This window comes from Rhinatrema bivittatum, chromosome 5 (genome assembly GCF_901001135.1).
Source record: "Rhinatrema bivittatum chromosome 5, aRhiBiv1.1, whole genome shotgun sequence".
Lineage (NCBI taxonomy): Eukaryota > Metazoa > Chordata > Amphibia > Gymnophiona > Rhinatrematidae > Rhinatrema > Rhinatrema bivittatum.
In genome coordinates this window covers 123,334,207-123,350,564 of record NC_042619.1, presented here as the reverse complement: position 1 = coordinate 123,350,564, position 16,358 = coordinate 123,334,207, and the positions used below count along the sequence as shown (strand labels likewise).

Here is a 16,358-nt window from a genome sequence, read left to right as displayed (position 1 = left end):
CTCCCTCCCTTAATCTCAGATTCTGTCCTGCAGAATCCTCCTTTCCTTCCTACCTCTCCTTTCTCCCCAGATCTTGGAACCCCCCTCCCTTCAATTCTCCTGCTCCTTCCTCAAACCCAGAACTTCCCTCCTTCTTCCTTATCCCAGATTCTTGATCTTTCCCCACCCCCATCCTCCACAGCCATGGTTCTCTCTCCAGTTCCTTCCCCTATCCCAAGTCCTCTTTCCTTCTTACACTCATTCTCCTCCAACCCCAATCCTTTCCTCACCACATTTCTAGTCCTCCCTTCTTCTCCCCAGCCCTGAGATCTCCTTGTAGTGATACTTGAGACCCCTTTTTCCTCACTCAGTAAAATGGAAATAAATTATACAAGTGCAAGCAAGGTGGAAAACGTATTTTAGATTATAAAAGTAAAGATGCAAATGTTTGTCCATGTGCTTCAGAATTTTCAGAATGTTGCCGCAGAATTTATCCTTGAGCTGCGGCGGGCAACTATGGGGCTGCTTCCCTTCTGCTCCCTGTTGTCCAGTCTTCAGAGAGGAGGGACGGATGCAACAGTACCTAAAGGCAGAAAAATCTTAAATCTGTTACTGCTGACCCCGAATCTCTACATGTAAACACTCAGCTAAGAGAATCTGGCAGATTGTAGGTTTTTTTCCTGTTTTTCCTGGGGTGCCCGCGCTGTGTAGGCTGCGGGAAGGAAGTGACGTATTCAGTTTTATTTTAATCACAAACTAGAGCACAGTTTCACTTTTTTTGTTGTTGGTGGTGGTGGTGTAAGATGCATTCTTGCTTAATAACGAAGGCAAAATGAGAAGTGATGGCAGGCGTGGAGTGGAGCAGTTGGGACTCTGCTCTGGTGCTTGAAGGAAAAGTCTCAGGGCCCTGAGTAGGCCTAAAGAGGGTAAGAGAACTTGTGGAAAGAAATGAACCAGAGGCCAAAGGTGGACACAGTGCAATCTAGAGAGCAAGAAAGTGGTCAGTAGTTTTCTTATGATTAGAGGTAGAAATTGCCATGGAGATGCTGATGTACATGTACTCACTGGTATAGGTACCAGACAATATGGAGTGAATTCCCCACCCCAACCCCTTGTCCCTTTCCTCCTGTGAAGGTAATCTCAGGATGAGCAAAGCCGAAACATTTCCAGTTGTGACAAGGAACATGGGAGCAGGGTAGGCTCTAGGGCAAATAGTGCTGTGGGTGAAAATTATTGTTGGTGCCCCCAAGATCCTGATGTCCCAGTAGTTGGCATGGATTAGCAGGGGCGAGGTTGCACAGAAACGGTCTACAGCACTGTCTACATTACCTGCCTCCTTCCCCCCCCTGCTTCTTGCATCCCCACCTCACCTAGCAACCTCTCCCCTGCCTCTTAACCCTCCCCTAACATTTGCTCCTGCCTCTTACCCCCATCTTCAGCATCCATTCCTCTCTCTCTTATATCCCCTTCCCCAGTATTTTCTGCCCTATTAACCCCTTCCCTAGCCACAGCATTTGCTTCCTGCCTTTCCCTTTCTCCCTCCTAGCATCTCCCCCCTTGCTTCCTCCACCTTACTCTACTGCAGCGGGCGCTCAATTTGAAACGTGCGCTCTCCTAATGTGCACCAATCCACCTCAGGCACCCAATTTAATATTTAAATGGGTTGCCATGGTACAAAGGAGACGCTAGGGGAAATTGTGTGTCCCTAGAGCCGCCTTGGCATCGGGTGCCCAGGGGAGGAGCTGTCAGTACAGGTTAGGAAAAAGGATGCTCATTAACTGAGCATCTATTTTCCTAACCTGGTCGCCAGTGACTTCCCCCCCCCCCCCCTTACTCCTTTTTTCGGTTCCTCCAATTTAATATCGCCACAATATGAAATTGTAGGAACTACAGAAAAGCAGTATTTTCTGCTTTTCTATTAACTTTAGGGTCTCCTCAAGAATTAATGCCTGCTCCGCGGTAGGTGTTAATTTTTGAGAGTAAAAATGTGCATAAGGGGTTTTAGGTGCCCGTCCAAAATGCTCATCCAAGTGCATGTAAAGCCGTGTGGCCCGTATGAGCATGTTCAAAATTTACACACTGGCACTTCCGGTATGCACATCTCAAGCTTTGAACATGCTCCCAGGGCGAACAGTGACAGTGTTGGCACAGACACCCCCAGCTCCTCCCATTTTCCTGTCAGCACTGAATTTGGGTCTGCATAGCCTTAGGTGCAGCATGCATGTCTGCTTAAGCAAATCTGCTTCAAAACACACACACACACACACACACACACACACACACACACACACCCCCCCGGAGCAGTGTTGATGGTGATCCCAGATTGTCAGTGCCCTGGGCGATCGCAGTGGTCCCCCTACCCAAAAAATGGCCTTTCATGGAGGGGTGGGAAATGGAGGGATTAGAGGCAATGTAGACAAGGAATTTAATTCAACAGATAATGAAGGAGATAGAAGAGAGTCATGGAAGGGTGTGAAATAGATTGAAGAACCTGGTGAGAAACAGTGTTCTCACACTTGAGCCCCCTCCCGCGGGCAGTCTTGACTGCATATAATTCTGGTAGGTGTTCTAGCACGGGAATGGTCTGATAGTAGTTAACAGGTTTATTAGGAATTGTATTTTAAGTTAGGATCTTTTATTTTAACCCTAACAAATTAGTTCCAGAAAGTTCTCTCTAATTCTCCGCTCTCACCTCGGTGAGGCTAAGTAAATCAGGCACTGCTGTATCAGTATTCCCTGCATATGTCACAGTTATAAAAAGAAAACAAATTTACATCATAACTAGAAGTGGAAAGTTAAAGTAAGTGTGGACATAAAAAAGAAAAAGCTTGCCTTTTATTGTAAGGCAGCCCAAATATACAAAAGTAAAATAGTAGGGCAAACAAAACTGAACTTAAGCAGAAGACTGAAAACAGAAAACAGAGGCAAAAAAACCCCTACCAATTGATATTTTGTGCAATCTGGTACTTCTGCTTTTTTTTAAAGTCTATTGCAATGATGGTAACGGAAAAAGTACAAATCCAATTATTTGGAAATACTAAGTTGTTTGTATATCAGTTATCTTAAATATACCAGGATTAAAGTCCTGTGTTAAAAAATAAATGTAAGGCAAAGATATGAAAATGCAGTCTTGGCAGGTTTTTAGGATAAGCAACAGTAGAAAAATATTTAGAAAAGTTAGGTACCAGCCAAACATTTTTAGGAACCAGGACATTTTTATTTCTTTTTTGCTCTTGCTTTAAAAAAAAAAACAAAACAACAAACTAATTATGTTTTTGGGAGTGTCTTTTTTTTTCTTCTTCTTTCCTCTATGCTCCTGGCATTCTAACACATTTTCCCTCTATCTTTCACTCTCTGTACCTCCCCCCCCATGCACTACCATTCCTTTCAGCTTCTTCCCCTCCCTTTAGGGCCAGGCATGCTTCTTCTATAGGGCAGTGGCAATCCTGATGGTGGCAGCAGCAAGAACAATGTGTATTTTTTTAATATACTTTGCTTTTTCTTAAATAGATCTACAAATCTTACAATGTCTTTCTTTACATATAGAGTGTGGTTCAGTCCAATTCTTCATGCATATCTCTGGCAGTTCTTCCCCCTTAGGTTTCTATGTCCCTGTTTTAAAGAATGGCAAGAATTCATTACAAATAGTTGAAGCAGATGTTGAGAAGTCTCAAATTATATAAATTACATGTGTGTGTTTGGGGAGTGATAACTCTAGCAGCCGTGATAGTGTCGGCCTGCCTACATCCCTCCCTCTCCCTTTCCCAAACCCATTACCCACCCCTCTCAGCTGTAACACCCCGTCATGACTTGGTACGGCATTCATAGCAATGAAATGACGACATAAGAATAGCAATTGGGTATAAACAGCCACAGCTTTATTCAACAATATATTCCCCTTTAAATAACCGTACCCGAGCAGAGAAGGCAATTGCCAAAACAAGCTACACCTCTTCCTCCGCCGGCCACCCTAGTACTAAGCAAGGCAGCATCAAACCGCCCCCCCCCCCCCCCCCCCCGCCTTGACCCCAAGCTAGGGTGTTTCCTGAGGTGTACAGATTCCTCGTCATGCGACACCCAAGGCGCAAGTCTACTGCTGACCTGGTCAGTGATTCAGCCCTGCACCACATCTGAAACGCCCCCCCCCCACCTCTCCCCTTCCTGCGACATAAACATTTAGTAGCTGCGTTGCTCCTATATAATATCCATGGATAACATGCATCACTAACCTTGGATGCTAATTATGAGATCTGCAAACAGTAAAATGGCAAGTAAACTTTCATCCAATACTTCAATGCAAGAAATGTTCCGCATTAACAATAATAAGTTCTACCCCACAAACTGATAATTAAGGTGGGAAGGGCAGCCGGGAACAAAGAGGGCACAGTTGCCCCAGTCCTGGCCCTTTAAGTAGACCATGACATCATTTGACCGCTCCCCTCTCTCCCCCGCCTGGACTGCGTCGTCAGCATGCGTTTCGGGAAGGAGGGATAGCGAGGGGGGGGGACGAGTCACACGGGAGACCCTGATGCACTGCCAGGAGCACCATATGCCGGGTCGCGGATGGGCCTTCACCTGCAGCACCAGGTTACAAGTAGGCTCTGGGCATGGGCACAGGCCCATGTATGATGTTCCGACGAATGTTGGTATATAAAAATCAACAAATAAATAAATAAATGTATTGCCTGTTGAGCCTTGTGCTAAGAGAACATTGTACAAATCTCATCTTTGTGTGAGTTTCCTCACTCCGAAGGACATCAGATCTTCACAAGAGTGTACTGTTCAGTTCGTACGTCTCACTCTGAATGTCAAAGTGGCCCCTAACCCCTACACTACTACCTAAACCTCACCAACTCCTCCCCTTTTCCAAATTTGCATCACACCATGCATTATGGTATTTTCGCCTGCGTTAAAGGCGGTTTTTGCATGCGAAAACACCTTAACACATGCGAAAACGCCATAAAGCACTTTGATAAATGACCCCCTTAGCCTGCTAAGTTATTCGGCTAACTTATCTCTATCCTGACTACCTCTACATTATCTGGATAAGTTTTATTCCAGCTAACTTGAAGGCGGTTAGAGTGTGGGAATTTTAAAAGTCTGCAGTTTGTCCTGCTAAGTCACAAATCTAGCTGATCAAACCATTTGAATATCTGAGCAATGAAAGGAAAACTAGAAAAGGAAGATCTTCAAATTTGTCTATTCCATTTGTTTCCACGATTATTTTAAAAGAAAAGCATTTGCTTTAACTTTTTTTTTTTTCAAATTCCTTTTTATTTTTACCCCAATACAAATATACACACTCTGCCATTAGTATTACACATTTGTTTCATATGCATAGTTGTGCAATATAAGAAACTGTAAATATTTCATTTATTTGTTTAAGGTATCAAAAAGCTAATCTTTCTTTCATGTAATCGTGATCTTCCTCGTCATTCTCTCAGACCAGCCAAGACAAGTGGATATTGTTCTTCCCTACCAACAGATGGAGGCAGAGGGCAAATGTTTTGACCTGAAGTCACTCCCTATATAGTGTGGTATAGCAGGGAATGCATCGGTAGTTCTGTGCCTCCAGCAGATGGTAAAATCCTGTGGTCCAGCAGGAAGGAAGTTGGAGGCTCCTAGGGCAATAGCCTTGCCTAAGGATGACTTCCCCAGTAATAGCCTAGGCCAAGTCAGGGAACACAATGAGACAACAGTCTTGACTATTCTTCCTTCCCCAGGGCAAGTGGTTTTTTTTTAAACAACCGGCATTTCCCATCTGGGGAGAGAACTCTTTAAGGACAAAAAAATAAAAAGCTGCAACAGAGCCAGCAGTATCTGAGGCCTATGGTGGAAACTCTGCCCTTTCTGGATTCCCAGTGGATCCAGATATGGAATGGCGTCGCAAATGCGGGTGGTGTAGAGCCAGGTGCATTCTAAGCATCTTGGGTCCCTCCTATAATAATTGTGACAGGACTGAGGGAAAGGCGACACCAGCAGCAGAGGGAGATACTGACCATGTGGGCCTTTCAGATCCGGGTGCTCTTTCAGTATCCATGTAACCAGTGCTCGTGAACCCAGTACCTTGGCTGCAGAACAATTGCACAGTTCCTCTGTGGCATTGGAGCCACTGCATACAGTCCCCAGAGAAATCCTGGAGCCTCAAGGGCCTGAGGTGGTTGGGGGACAGGATTTCACATTGGAGTTTATGTGGATTATGCACAAAACATACTGTGAGATCAAAAACAGGAAGCTACAAAAAGGGTGATTAGCAAGGGTGCTAAGTCAACCATTAGGGAGGAGAGCCTGGGTAAGAAATAGACCCAGGCTGCAGTTGGCGCTGGATATATTCCTCAAGGACTGAGCCCTCTCTGAGGAGGATGTAGTCTCCCTCTGGAACTGTCAAGAAGAGAAGGGGAGCTGTCTTGACAGTCAGAAGGTTCGGTAGTCAGGTTATTGAAAAAGGAGAACATAATGCATATCCAGCATAACTCTTTGCTTCAACTGCAGGGGGAATGAAGAAAAGTGGATCTATATACAGACAACAACCAACAAGGACTGAATTATATAGTCTGGGTAAACAAATAAGCATGGGTGTAGCTTGCTTATTGCAGTGGTTACTACCCCTAACTGATTAAGCTAGATATTTCACTTAGATGCAGTTCCAACACTGCTCTCTACATTAATGGTGGGGGTGGAAGGGAAATAGAACCAAAAGGTTACTAAGAGCCAAGAGTAACAGATAAGTATGAGAAAAAAAAGTGCAAAGCTTGTTGGGAAAACTGGATGGGCCGTTTGGTCTTCTTCTGCTGTCATTTCTATGTTTCTATATATAAGTTGTCATACTGGTTCAGATCGAGAGTCCATCAAGCACATTATTTCCAACAGTGGTCAATCCAGGTTACTAGTACCTGGCAAGTACCCAAACTTTAAATAGATCCCATGCTACTAATGGCAGTAGTGATGTATAAAAATAATCATCAAAATAATTACAAAAAAACAATTGAACTCCTCTCCCCGGGTCTCCATGGACCCATCTGGGAATGTTGTCTGCGGGGAGCTGGGCAGAATTAAAAATGAATGAAAAAGGGGAAGGCAAAAAAAAAAAAAAGCTCAAATGCTGGTACCGCATGTGGAAGGTAACTAAATAGATTTTATTCCCGATTGTAAATGTCACTTCTCATTTTGCCTTCGTTATTAAGCAAGAATGCCCTCAGACAGCAATACACCTCCTAAAGGAAAACAGACCAAGCCAAGCTTCTTTTCTGCTGTAGGGATCTAAAAGCTATCTAGAAAGTAAATAAACTGAACTACATGCTAGCAGAATAAATGTCTCATCTTGATCAAACATGCCAGAACACAGCCAGACCTTCACTAAATACAAACAAAGAGATCATGAAGTATAAATAGAAAGTATGCTGACAAAAAATGAACTGGATACTACAAGCTGAACTCTGTATGCAGTGCAATAATGGAAAAACAGAAGCATCACCATTCCTCATAAAACATTAAACCATATAATCAAGAAAAGTAAAACATAATAGTAAAATCATAAATAAAAAGAATATTTCAAAACAGCTGACAAATAGAACATCCAGTAATTAAAAATACATTTCCTAAAAATTCCTAAACACAGACAACATACTTCAAAACAGAATTCATATCAATTAACACCCAATAGTTAAAACAAATAATGATTACAAATATCCTCCACTCCCCATACTTGGGAACTTTTCTTTACAGTCATCCTGAGAATGAAATCCACTTAAGTGGCTGAAAAGGGAAAAATAAAATCAAAAAAGTTATCGTGCATTGGTCAGGGGTGGAGGGTGTGCACAGACTTTCTTTTTTCTCTCTAATATAACACACTTGCACTCTCTAACACACATGATCACTCACAGGCTCAATCAAAGCAGAATTTAAGAAGTGGAAATGCTCACACACACACACACACATGCTTGCTGACGCATTCTCACTGTGTCTCACATGCTGTCATACACATGCATGCCAGCACACATACACTCACAGAGGCTGTCTCACACATACACAGCTCTCACATGCTCTCTCATACATACACACTGTCTCTCTTGCACATGCTGTCTCACTCTCACTCACAGACTCTCTCACTCCCACAAGCTGTCTTCCTCAAGCACCGGCTTTTACTGACATGCTGTCTCTCTCATACACAGAGGCTCTCACATGCTGTATCTGCAAACATTCTGGCTCTCACTCCCACATACATTCTCTCAACTCGCCCTCACACACAATCTTTCAACTCACTCTCATATACACACCCACTCTACAGGCCCTCAGCCTTTTTCTCACCTCTGGGCCTCCTCTTCATGGGACGCTGCAGCGGCCCTGATCTTCGGCTGCCACAACGAGGGATCCGCAGCAGCCCTGCTGCCGGGCCTCCTCCTCTTCTTGGGCCACTGCGATGTGGGATCCGCGGTGGCCCGTAAATGCTGCTCCTCTTCTGTACGTGGCTGTTGCTCCTCCTCCTTCCTGCCCATGAGGTTCCGGCAACATTTTTCTTCTGGGTCCTCACAGACAGGAAGAAGGAGGAGCACCTGCAGGTTTGGATGTGACCTTTTTCTTCGGGCTGTGGTGAGATGAGCTCCACCATGGCCCTGCCAATCTTCCTGCTGTGTGAGTCCGTCCACCTGCGCCCGCATGGGCCTCCATGTTGACCATCTGCTAGCTCATTGTTTTTTGAGGTGCCCAGCCCTCCCTTACTTGACTGGGCTTTACAGTCTCCGGTTACCCATTGTAACTGGACACTGTACAGCAAGCTTTAAAACCGGGCTGTCTGGTTCAAAACCGGTCAGTTGGCCACCCTAGAAACCAGGGTTTAAATCCCACTGCCGCTCCTTGTGACTTTGAGAACAACACTTTATCCTCCATTGCATTATGTACAAATTAACCCCTAGATTCATCAAAATGCTATAATATCGCATGAATAATACCTGCGGTAAGAGAAAGGAATGTTTAGGGTAATTTTTAGAATTTCTGCACCACGTAGTAACATAGCGCTTTGCATAGGTACTATTGCAGGGTGCGATTAACTTTTCGCACCCCACGATACTTCCTATTTCGCAGCTCACAAAGTGCTGAGAGAGAGGCCAAGAGAGACTGACTATTTAGAAGGCCTTCATAGTATTCAACTATTTATAAGCTTATAGGAAGGCCAGCTAATAGCTCAAGGTGAAGTGTTGGTGGTGGTTTAGGAGCCAGTTTTACATACATAGTGAGGCATACGAACTGAACAATACACCATGGTGAAGATTTGACAACATTTGGAGTGAGGAAAGTCTCACAAAGATGAGATTTCTAGAGTGTTCTCTCGCCCTAGCTTGATAGTGCCCTGTTAGAATCCATCAAGCTAGGACGAGAGAACACTCATCTTTGTGAGACTTTCCTCACTCCAAATGATGTCAAATCTTCACCAAGGTATACTGTGCAGTTCGTACTCTCACTCTGCATGCAAAACTGGCCCCTAAACCACCACCAATACTGGCCTTCCTATAGGCATATAAATAGTTGAATACTATGAAGGCCTTCTAAATAGTCTCTCTCTTTCTCTCTCTCTCTCTGAGTGCAATATTGCCCCTCATTTAAATTAATCACGCCCTTTCTAAAAATTTGCATTTGCACCATGCGATAATAAAATTATCATGTGCGTTAATGCCATAACGCAGTTTGATGAATGACACTGTTAGACTGTAAATCCTCTGAGGACAGGGAAATACCTACAGAACCTGAATGTAATTCACTTTGAGGTGCCAAAAAGCAAAATACAAAAATAAATAAAAAATACTGTGAAATTTAAATAATTTTGAGGTGGTGTTGCACAGAAGGCAGGCCTCAGCAGCGAGGAGACTGAAGTGAGGGGTCATGGGATAAATGTGAAGGTGGAATGGACTGAGGAGTAATCTGGGGAGGTAGCTCTTTGCAGAAAAGGTGGTGGTTGCATGGAGCAGCCTCCCAGTAGAGGTGATGGAGATAGAAACAGTGTATGGGTTCGGGAGAGTATGGGACAAGCGCAGGTTATCTCTGAGGGTATGGTAAGGAATGTAGAGCTGAGCAGTTGTTAAGATGGGCAGAAAAGATGGTCCGAATGATCTCTTTCTGCCATTGTATTTATGCTTCTAAAGGGGATTTGAGGCATTATCATGTGTCCCATGACATAATGATTTGAATTTTCTCCTCTCCTATGCTAATCTCAGGCTAGCAAAGTTGGTGAGGGTAAACTTTTTTTTTTTTTGGTTACTACAATTAAATCTGAAATTGAATGCTCTGTATTCAACACAATGATGCAGTGACTAATAGAGTAATGTTACAGTGCCTGTTTGTTGGCAGGTGTACATGGAAAATTATGCTTTGATAAGTTCTCTGGTCAACTGCCTTAGGGCAAAGTTGGTCAACTTTTTGACATGAGTACCGTATATCAACTATAAATACCTCAGGAGGTTGTTTTTTAGTCTTATTTTAATTAATTGTAGATTTATTTATTTGTTTGTTTTTTTGTAGTGAGTCTTGGGAGAAATGCGCTGAAAGGGAAACTTTAGAAGAGACAGAAATTCACCTGGAAAATGTTCGCTTTGCTTCGGTGGTGAATGCTGTTAGCCTAAAGGACAATTTCCATTATGTCACTATAATAATGAAAGGAGAGGTGGATATGCACTATACAGCGGAACCAAAGAATGTAGAACCTGACAAAAATGAAGGTACGACATGAGCTGTATATTTTAGGTACTGGTCCCATGGGAAGAGATTTTGGTAAGCCACCTATTAAAAGGGGTCATTTTCTCTCTCCCTTAGGGTTTAGGCCAGATAACTGCTCTAGCTCCTGTGCATATCTGAGCTTAACCAGTCATCCTGTTTTTGCTGGCTCAAGCACATGTAGAATGCAATAGCACCTTCTGTTCTTATCCTGCAGGATCTTGTGCCTCACACTTACTCTTTGACTGCAATGGCACTTCCAGGCTCAGTGTAAATATTTTAGTTCTTTGTCATTTGTCACACTGACCTCTACTACTTTCTAGAGTAGAGACTAACTTTTCAAACTAACTCCACCTAAAATATGAGGATTATCCTGCAGGTGATTGTACATAAAGGTGCTACAAATCCTGGAATTGGGATGGTGATAAAATCTATTCCCCCCCCCCCCCCCCTTAGTATTTATGGATCCTGTGGTTGCAGTCACTATTCAATAACCACTCCCCTTCCCCTCATTAGGAGAACTGCATTGAATTATAGGTGGGGATGTTACAAAATTTATATTTTTGTTCTCTTATTCGTGCTGCTCCCAGAGTGGGCTTCTAACTTCCTCCTTATCTCACCAGTCCCTATGCTAATATCAGACCCCTCTTGCTGTCCCTTTTAAAAAAAAAAAAAAAAAAAGCTTGCTTTGTAGTATGATCTTCTTTCCCTCCCTTTTGGTTTTTAATGACCATGTTGAACACTGTGACCTCTGTGTTGCATTATGCTGCCCATATACTCTGGAGCCCTTAAATCTACTGGCAAACATTGCTTCTCCATCTGACCATCACAATGATGTTATTCTCCAAGAACATTGAATTAAAGCTGATAAATCTTCCTTTTTACCAAGATCTTGCCTACATTCTGCATCAATGATTTGTCAAATATACCATCCAAACAAAAAAAAAAACCAAACCTCCCAGCCTAATTGCAGCTGTGGAGTACCTGGTTATTTAAACATCTCCACTGAGCAACTTTTAGTTTCCATTTCACAGAGGAAAAAAATGATATGCAGCACTTCATCTTTCATTGTCTTTATTAGAGAAAAACATTTTACATGGCTATGGCACAGTTCCTCTATTCATCCGATCTGCCCCTTAACCCCCAGGGCTCATCTCTAATATCTTTCATTAACAGTGCATGTAACCAATCAATGCTTCATTCTCTGATGACAAGCATTCTTACATTGTCAAAACACAAAAAAGAGCCAAAAAAATTGCCCAAAACAATAACACCAAAAACACCAAACAAGGCAAAATTAAAAAATGTCAGATATCAAATTAGACTCTAATATACCAAGTGGTAAGTGCCTAATATAATACATGCATCAGCAAGCCTGACGGTGTGCCCCTATGTAAATGGGCCACCCAGTTTGCTACATCATTTGCGTATTGTAAAAGTCTTTTTTTTTTTTTTCAAAAACATTTTTTTCTAAAAAAGGTTTACTTGCAGATAAAATAAATTAAAGAGTAACAATGATCACAGCTTGACAAAGGCCAGTGTTTTGCAAAAAAAGCTTCTTCAGGAGCAGCTCAAGATCATGTCACCAGGTTGAATAATTTCACTTATACATCAATATCTCAAACATGAAAAACATACGGAAGGGATAGAAGGTAAAGTTTGTCTATTTGCGGATGATATCAAGATCTGCAACAAAGTGGACATGCCAGAAGGAGTAGATAGAATGAAAAGTGATTTACAAAGGCTTAAAGAGAAGTTGAAGACTTGGTAGCTGGGATTCAAAGCCAAGAAGTGCAGAGTCATGCATCTGGGACGCAATAATCCAAAAGAGCAGTATGAGATGGGGGGAGGCTGATGTTCATGGACCAAGAGTGGGATCTTGGGGTGATAGTTTCTGGCGATCTGAAGATGGTGATGCAAAATGACAATAACTGAAGCCAGAAGAATGCTGGGCTGCATAGAGAGAGGAATAACTCATAAGAAAAAGGAGGTGGTGATTTATTTATTTAATACTTTTCTATACCGACATTCATGAATAGATTCATATCAGATCGGTGAACATGGGGATTAACTTAATAAACCATTTAACAAAGAGGCAAAGTTACAAAGAACAAGGAAATAGAACTTGGGGGCTAAGTAGCCAGAAACAAAGGACAGCGGAACTAAATAAGAAACATATTGCCGAAATTAGGCGGGGATTCTAGTCAGGTAAGCGGAGTCTGAATAGGTAGTATATTGACGGTTAAGGGAAGGCTTGAAGGAAAAGCCAAGTCTTAAGTTTTTTTCGAAAGGTTAGAGGGCAGGGTTCCAGTCTGAGGTCTGTGGGCATGTTATTCCAAATGGCAGGACCCGCTGTAGAGAATGCTCGTTCTTTGGTAGTTGATAGACACGTGGCTTTAGTTGGGGGGACTTGAAGGGTTCCTTTATATGCTTCTCTGATGGGTCTTGAGGATGAGTATAGTTTGAGTGGGATTTGAAGGTCTAGTTGTAGCTGATTGTGGATGATTTTGTGGATTGTGGTGAGGGACTTGTGCAAGATTCTGTATTTTATTGGCAGCCAATGCAGGTTCTGGAGGATAGGAGTGATGTGTGCTCCTCGGTTGGTGTTGGTTAAGATTCTAGCTGCTGCGTTCTGGAGCATATGTAGAGGTTTGGTGGAGGAGATGGGGAGCCCAAGGAGGAGAGCGTTGCAGTAGTCTGTCTTGGAGAAGAGCGTGGATTGAAGGACAGTCCTAAAATCCTGAAAATGGAGGAGGGGTTTGAGCCTTTTCAGAACTTGTAGTTTATAAAAACAATGCTTAGTTGTGGTGTTAATGGATTTCTTTAGATTCAGATGGTTGTCGAGGATAACTCCTAGGTCTCTTACTTGCGTGATCTGGGTGTTGGGGGGTGTCTGATGGGTTAAGACCGTGTGGTCGGAGGAGATCAGAAGGAGTTCGGTCTTGGCCGCATTGAGAACCAGGTTCAGGCTGGTGAGGAGGTGGTTAATGGATTGGAGGCAGTTATCCCAGTAGGTGAGTGTTTTTGGGAGGGATTCTGTTATGGGGATCAAAATCTGTACGTCATCTGCGTAGAGGTAGTGTATTAATTTTAGGTTTGTGAGCAGCTGACAAAGGGGCAGGAGGTAGATGTTGAAGAGGGTAGGTGACAGGGAGGAGCCTTGGGGTATGCCTAAGGCTGATTTGATGTCGGGAGATTCTTTATTATTAATTTTGACTTTGAAGATTCTGTTGTTGAGGAAGGAGTTGAACCATTTGTGGACCGATCCTGATAATCTGATGTCTGAGAGGCGATTTAGTAGGATGGCGTGGTTCACGGTGTTGAATGCAGCAGAGATGTCTAGAAGGACTAGAAGGAATGAGAGCCCTTTGACTAGGCCCATGAGGATGTGGTTTGAGAGGGAGATAAGGAGGGTTTCCATGCTGAATGATTTACGGAAGCCGTATTGGGATGGGTAGAGGATTTTGTGTTCCTCCAGGTAGTCTGAGAGTTGTGTATTTACCAATTTCTCCGTGAGTTTAGCAAGAAAAGGGAGATTAGAGATGGGGCGGAAATTGGAGAGTTCTCTAGAGTCTAGGTTGGGTTTCTTCAGAAGGGGTTTAAGGGAAGCAGTTTTTAGCCTGTCAGGGTAGATTCCTTGGGATAGGGAGCAGTTTATGATGTTGGCCAAAGATCTGGAGATAGTGTCTGGAATGAGAAGCAGTAGTTTTGTTGGAATGTGGTCTGACGGGTGGCTGGATGGTTTCAACCTCTTGAGTAGGGACTCAATCTCCAGGGGGGTTGTGGATTTGAAGGTGTCAAAGTTGGCTCCAGAGTGAGATGGGGTGTTGGAATTTAGGGGGGGAGGGGTTGTGTTGGTGGGGAGGCGCGCTAGTGTGTTTGCAATTTATTTTTTTTTAAAGAAGAGTGCTAGCTCATTTGCTTTGGATTGAGCCTGATCGTCTGGGATAGAAGGGGCAGAGGATTTTGTGGGTTGGGAAACGTAGGAGAACAGGGCCTTGGCGTCAAATTGTAGATCGTGAATTCTGCTGGCGTAGAAGTCTCTTTTTGTCCGTAGGATGGAGTTTTTGTAGAGATGGAGGGTGCGTTTATAGTCGGACAATGTCGTGGTGTTGCCTCACCTGGAGTATTGTGGTCAATTCTGGAGTCCTTATCTCAAAACGGATAGAGGCAGGATGGAGGCGGTCCAGAGAAGAGCTATCAAAATGGTGTGAGGTCAGTATCATAAAACCTATGAGGAGAAACTGAAGGATATAAATATGTATACACTGGAAAAGAGGAGTCACAGGGGTAATATGATACAGACCTTCAGTTATCTAAAAGATTTTAATGATATACAAACGTCAAACCTTTTCTGTTGGAAAGAAATCAGAAGAGCTAGAGGTCACGAAACAAAACTCCAAGGAGAGGGTAGTGGATGCCTGGAATGCCCTTCTGGAGGAGGTGGTGAAAACCAAAACAGTGAAAGAATTCAAAAGGGCATGGGATAAATACTGTGGAACCCTAAAGGCTAAAGGATGGAAATGAAGAAAGGAGTGCATGTAGTAACTTGATGGTGTGGCGGTTATTCTCCTAAGACAAGCAGGATGGTAGTCCTCACATGTGGGTGAAATCATCTGAAGGAGCCCAGCATGGAAAACTTTTGTCAAAGTTTCTAGAAGCTTTGACCAGCACACTGAGCATGCCCAGCATGCAGCTATCCGTGCGTCCATACGAGGTCCCCCTTCAGTCACTCTTTCTTTTTCCGTGGTGCAGTTGCCTTGCAGTTCGTGGTTATTACCCTTAACCAATAAGCCTTGATACTGTTGATGCAACTCTATCATACCTCTCTGCTTCAATGGCAGGAGAAAAAGGGGAACTGGATTCATTCAGCAACAGAGGGCCTCAACATTTATGGTCTGAGGAAACCAGTATGGGGGTAACTTGCTGATGTAACGGCTGCTACCCTTAACCAATAAGACTGTTACTTTGATGCAACTCAAACATTGCTCTCTGCTTCAACAGCAAGGCATAACAGGGAATTGGATTCAACATCAAATCATCGAGGGCTAGTGTGGGAAACTGATAAGCACAGGGGGGTAACAGGGAACTGGATTCAAACAGCAACCAATGAGGGCCCTGACCTTCATGGTCTGGAAAACATATAAGCATGGGGTAACCTGCTCGGCACACCACAAACTACCATAAGCTTATTGGGGAGACTGGATGGACCATTTGGTCCTTTTCTGCCATCGTTTCTATGTTTCTATTACAAATTATAAATAAACACCAGAAAACCACATAATTCTAACCACACCACCTCTGCCTCCCTCCTTCACAGCTGAGACCCACTGCAATAATCTAGCTGTGATCTTCACAGAGAAGGTCTCAGGCATCCAATCTGAATTAGACAAGACACTGATAGAAGGCCTACTATAAACGCAGCAAACTATATCATCTTGCTCCCTCAAACTTTAACCCACTACTTGAAGATGACATTGACTCCTTGCCCTCCATTCTGTGACTTACCTGCCTGGAAGACCCATACTATCCTGGCTTGTCAAACAAGCCAAATCCTGACTGCTACATCACATCCAGACTGTCACCATTGCATCATTTGCAAAAGCCCCTCTTCCAAGCTGCCTAAAAAGAGCCATAGATAAGGAAGGTCCCAAAAAGCAAAGCGGAAGTCAGTC

General features: G+C 43.4%; 1 protein-coding gene across 2 annotated transcripts in view; it reads left to right on the top strand.

Moving 5' to 3' along the window:
• NUDT15 (nudix hydrolase 15) overlaps positions 1–16,358 on the top strand; it is a 29,650-nt gene that overhangs the window by 951 nt on the left and 12,341 nt on the right. For both annotated transcript variants that reach the window (XM_029602872.1, XM_029602873.1), the window contains exon 2: positions 10,492–10,688. In XM_029602872.1, the coding sequence (XP_029458732.1) occupies positions 10,492–10,688 (197 nt within the window). The remainder of the gene's footprint in view (positions 1–10,491; positions 10,689–16,358) is intronic.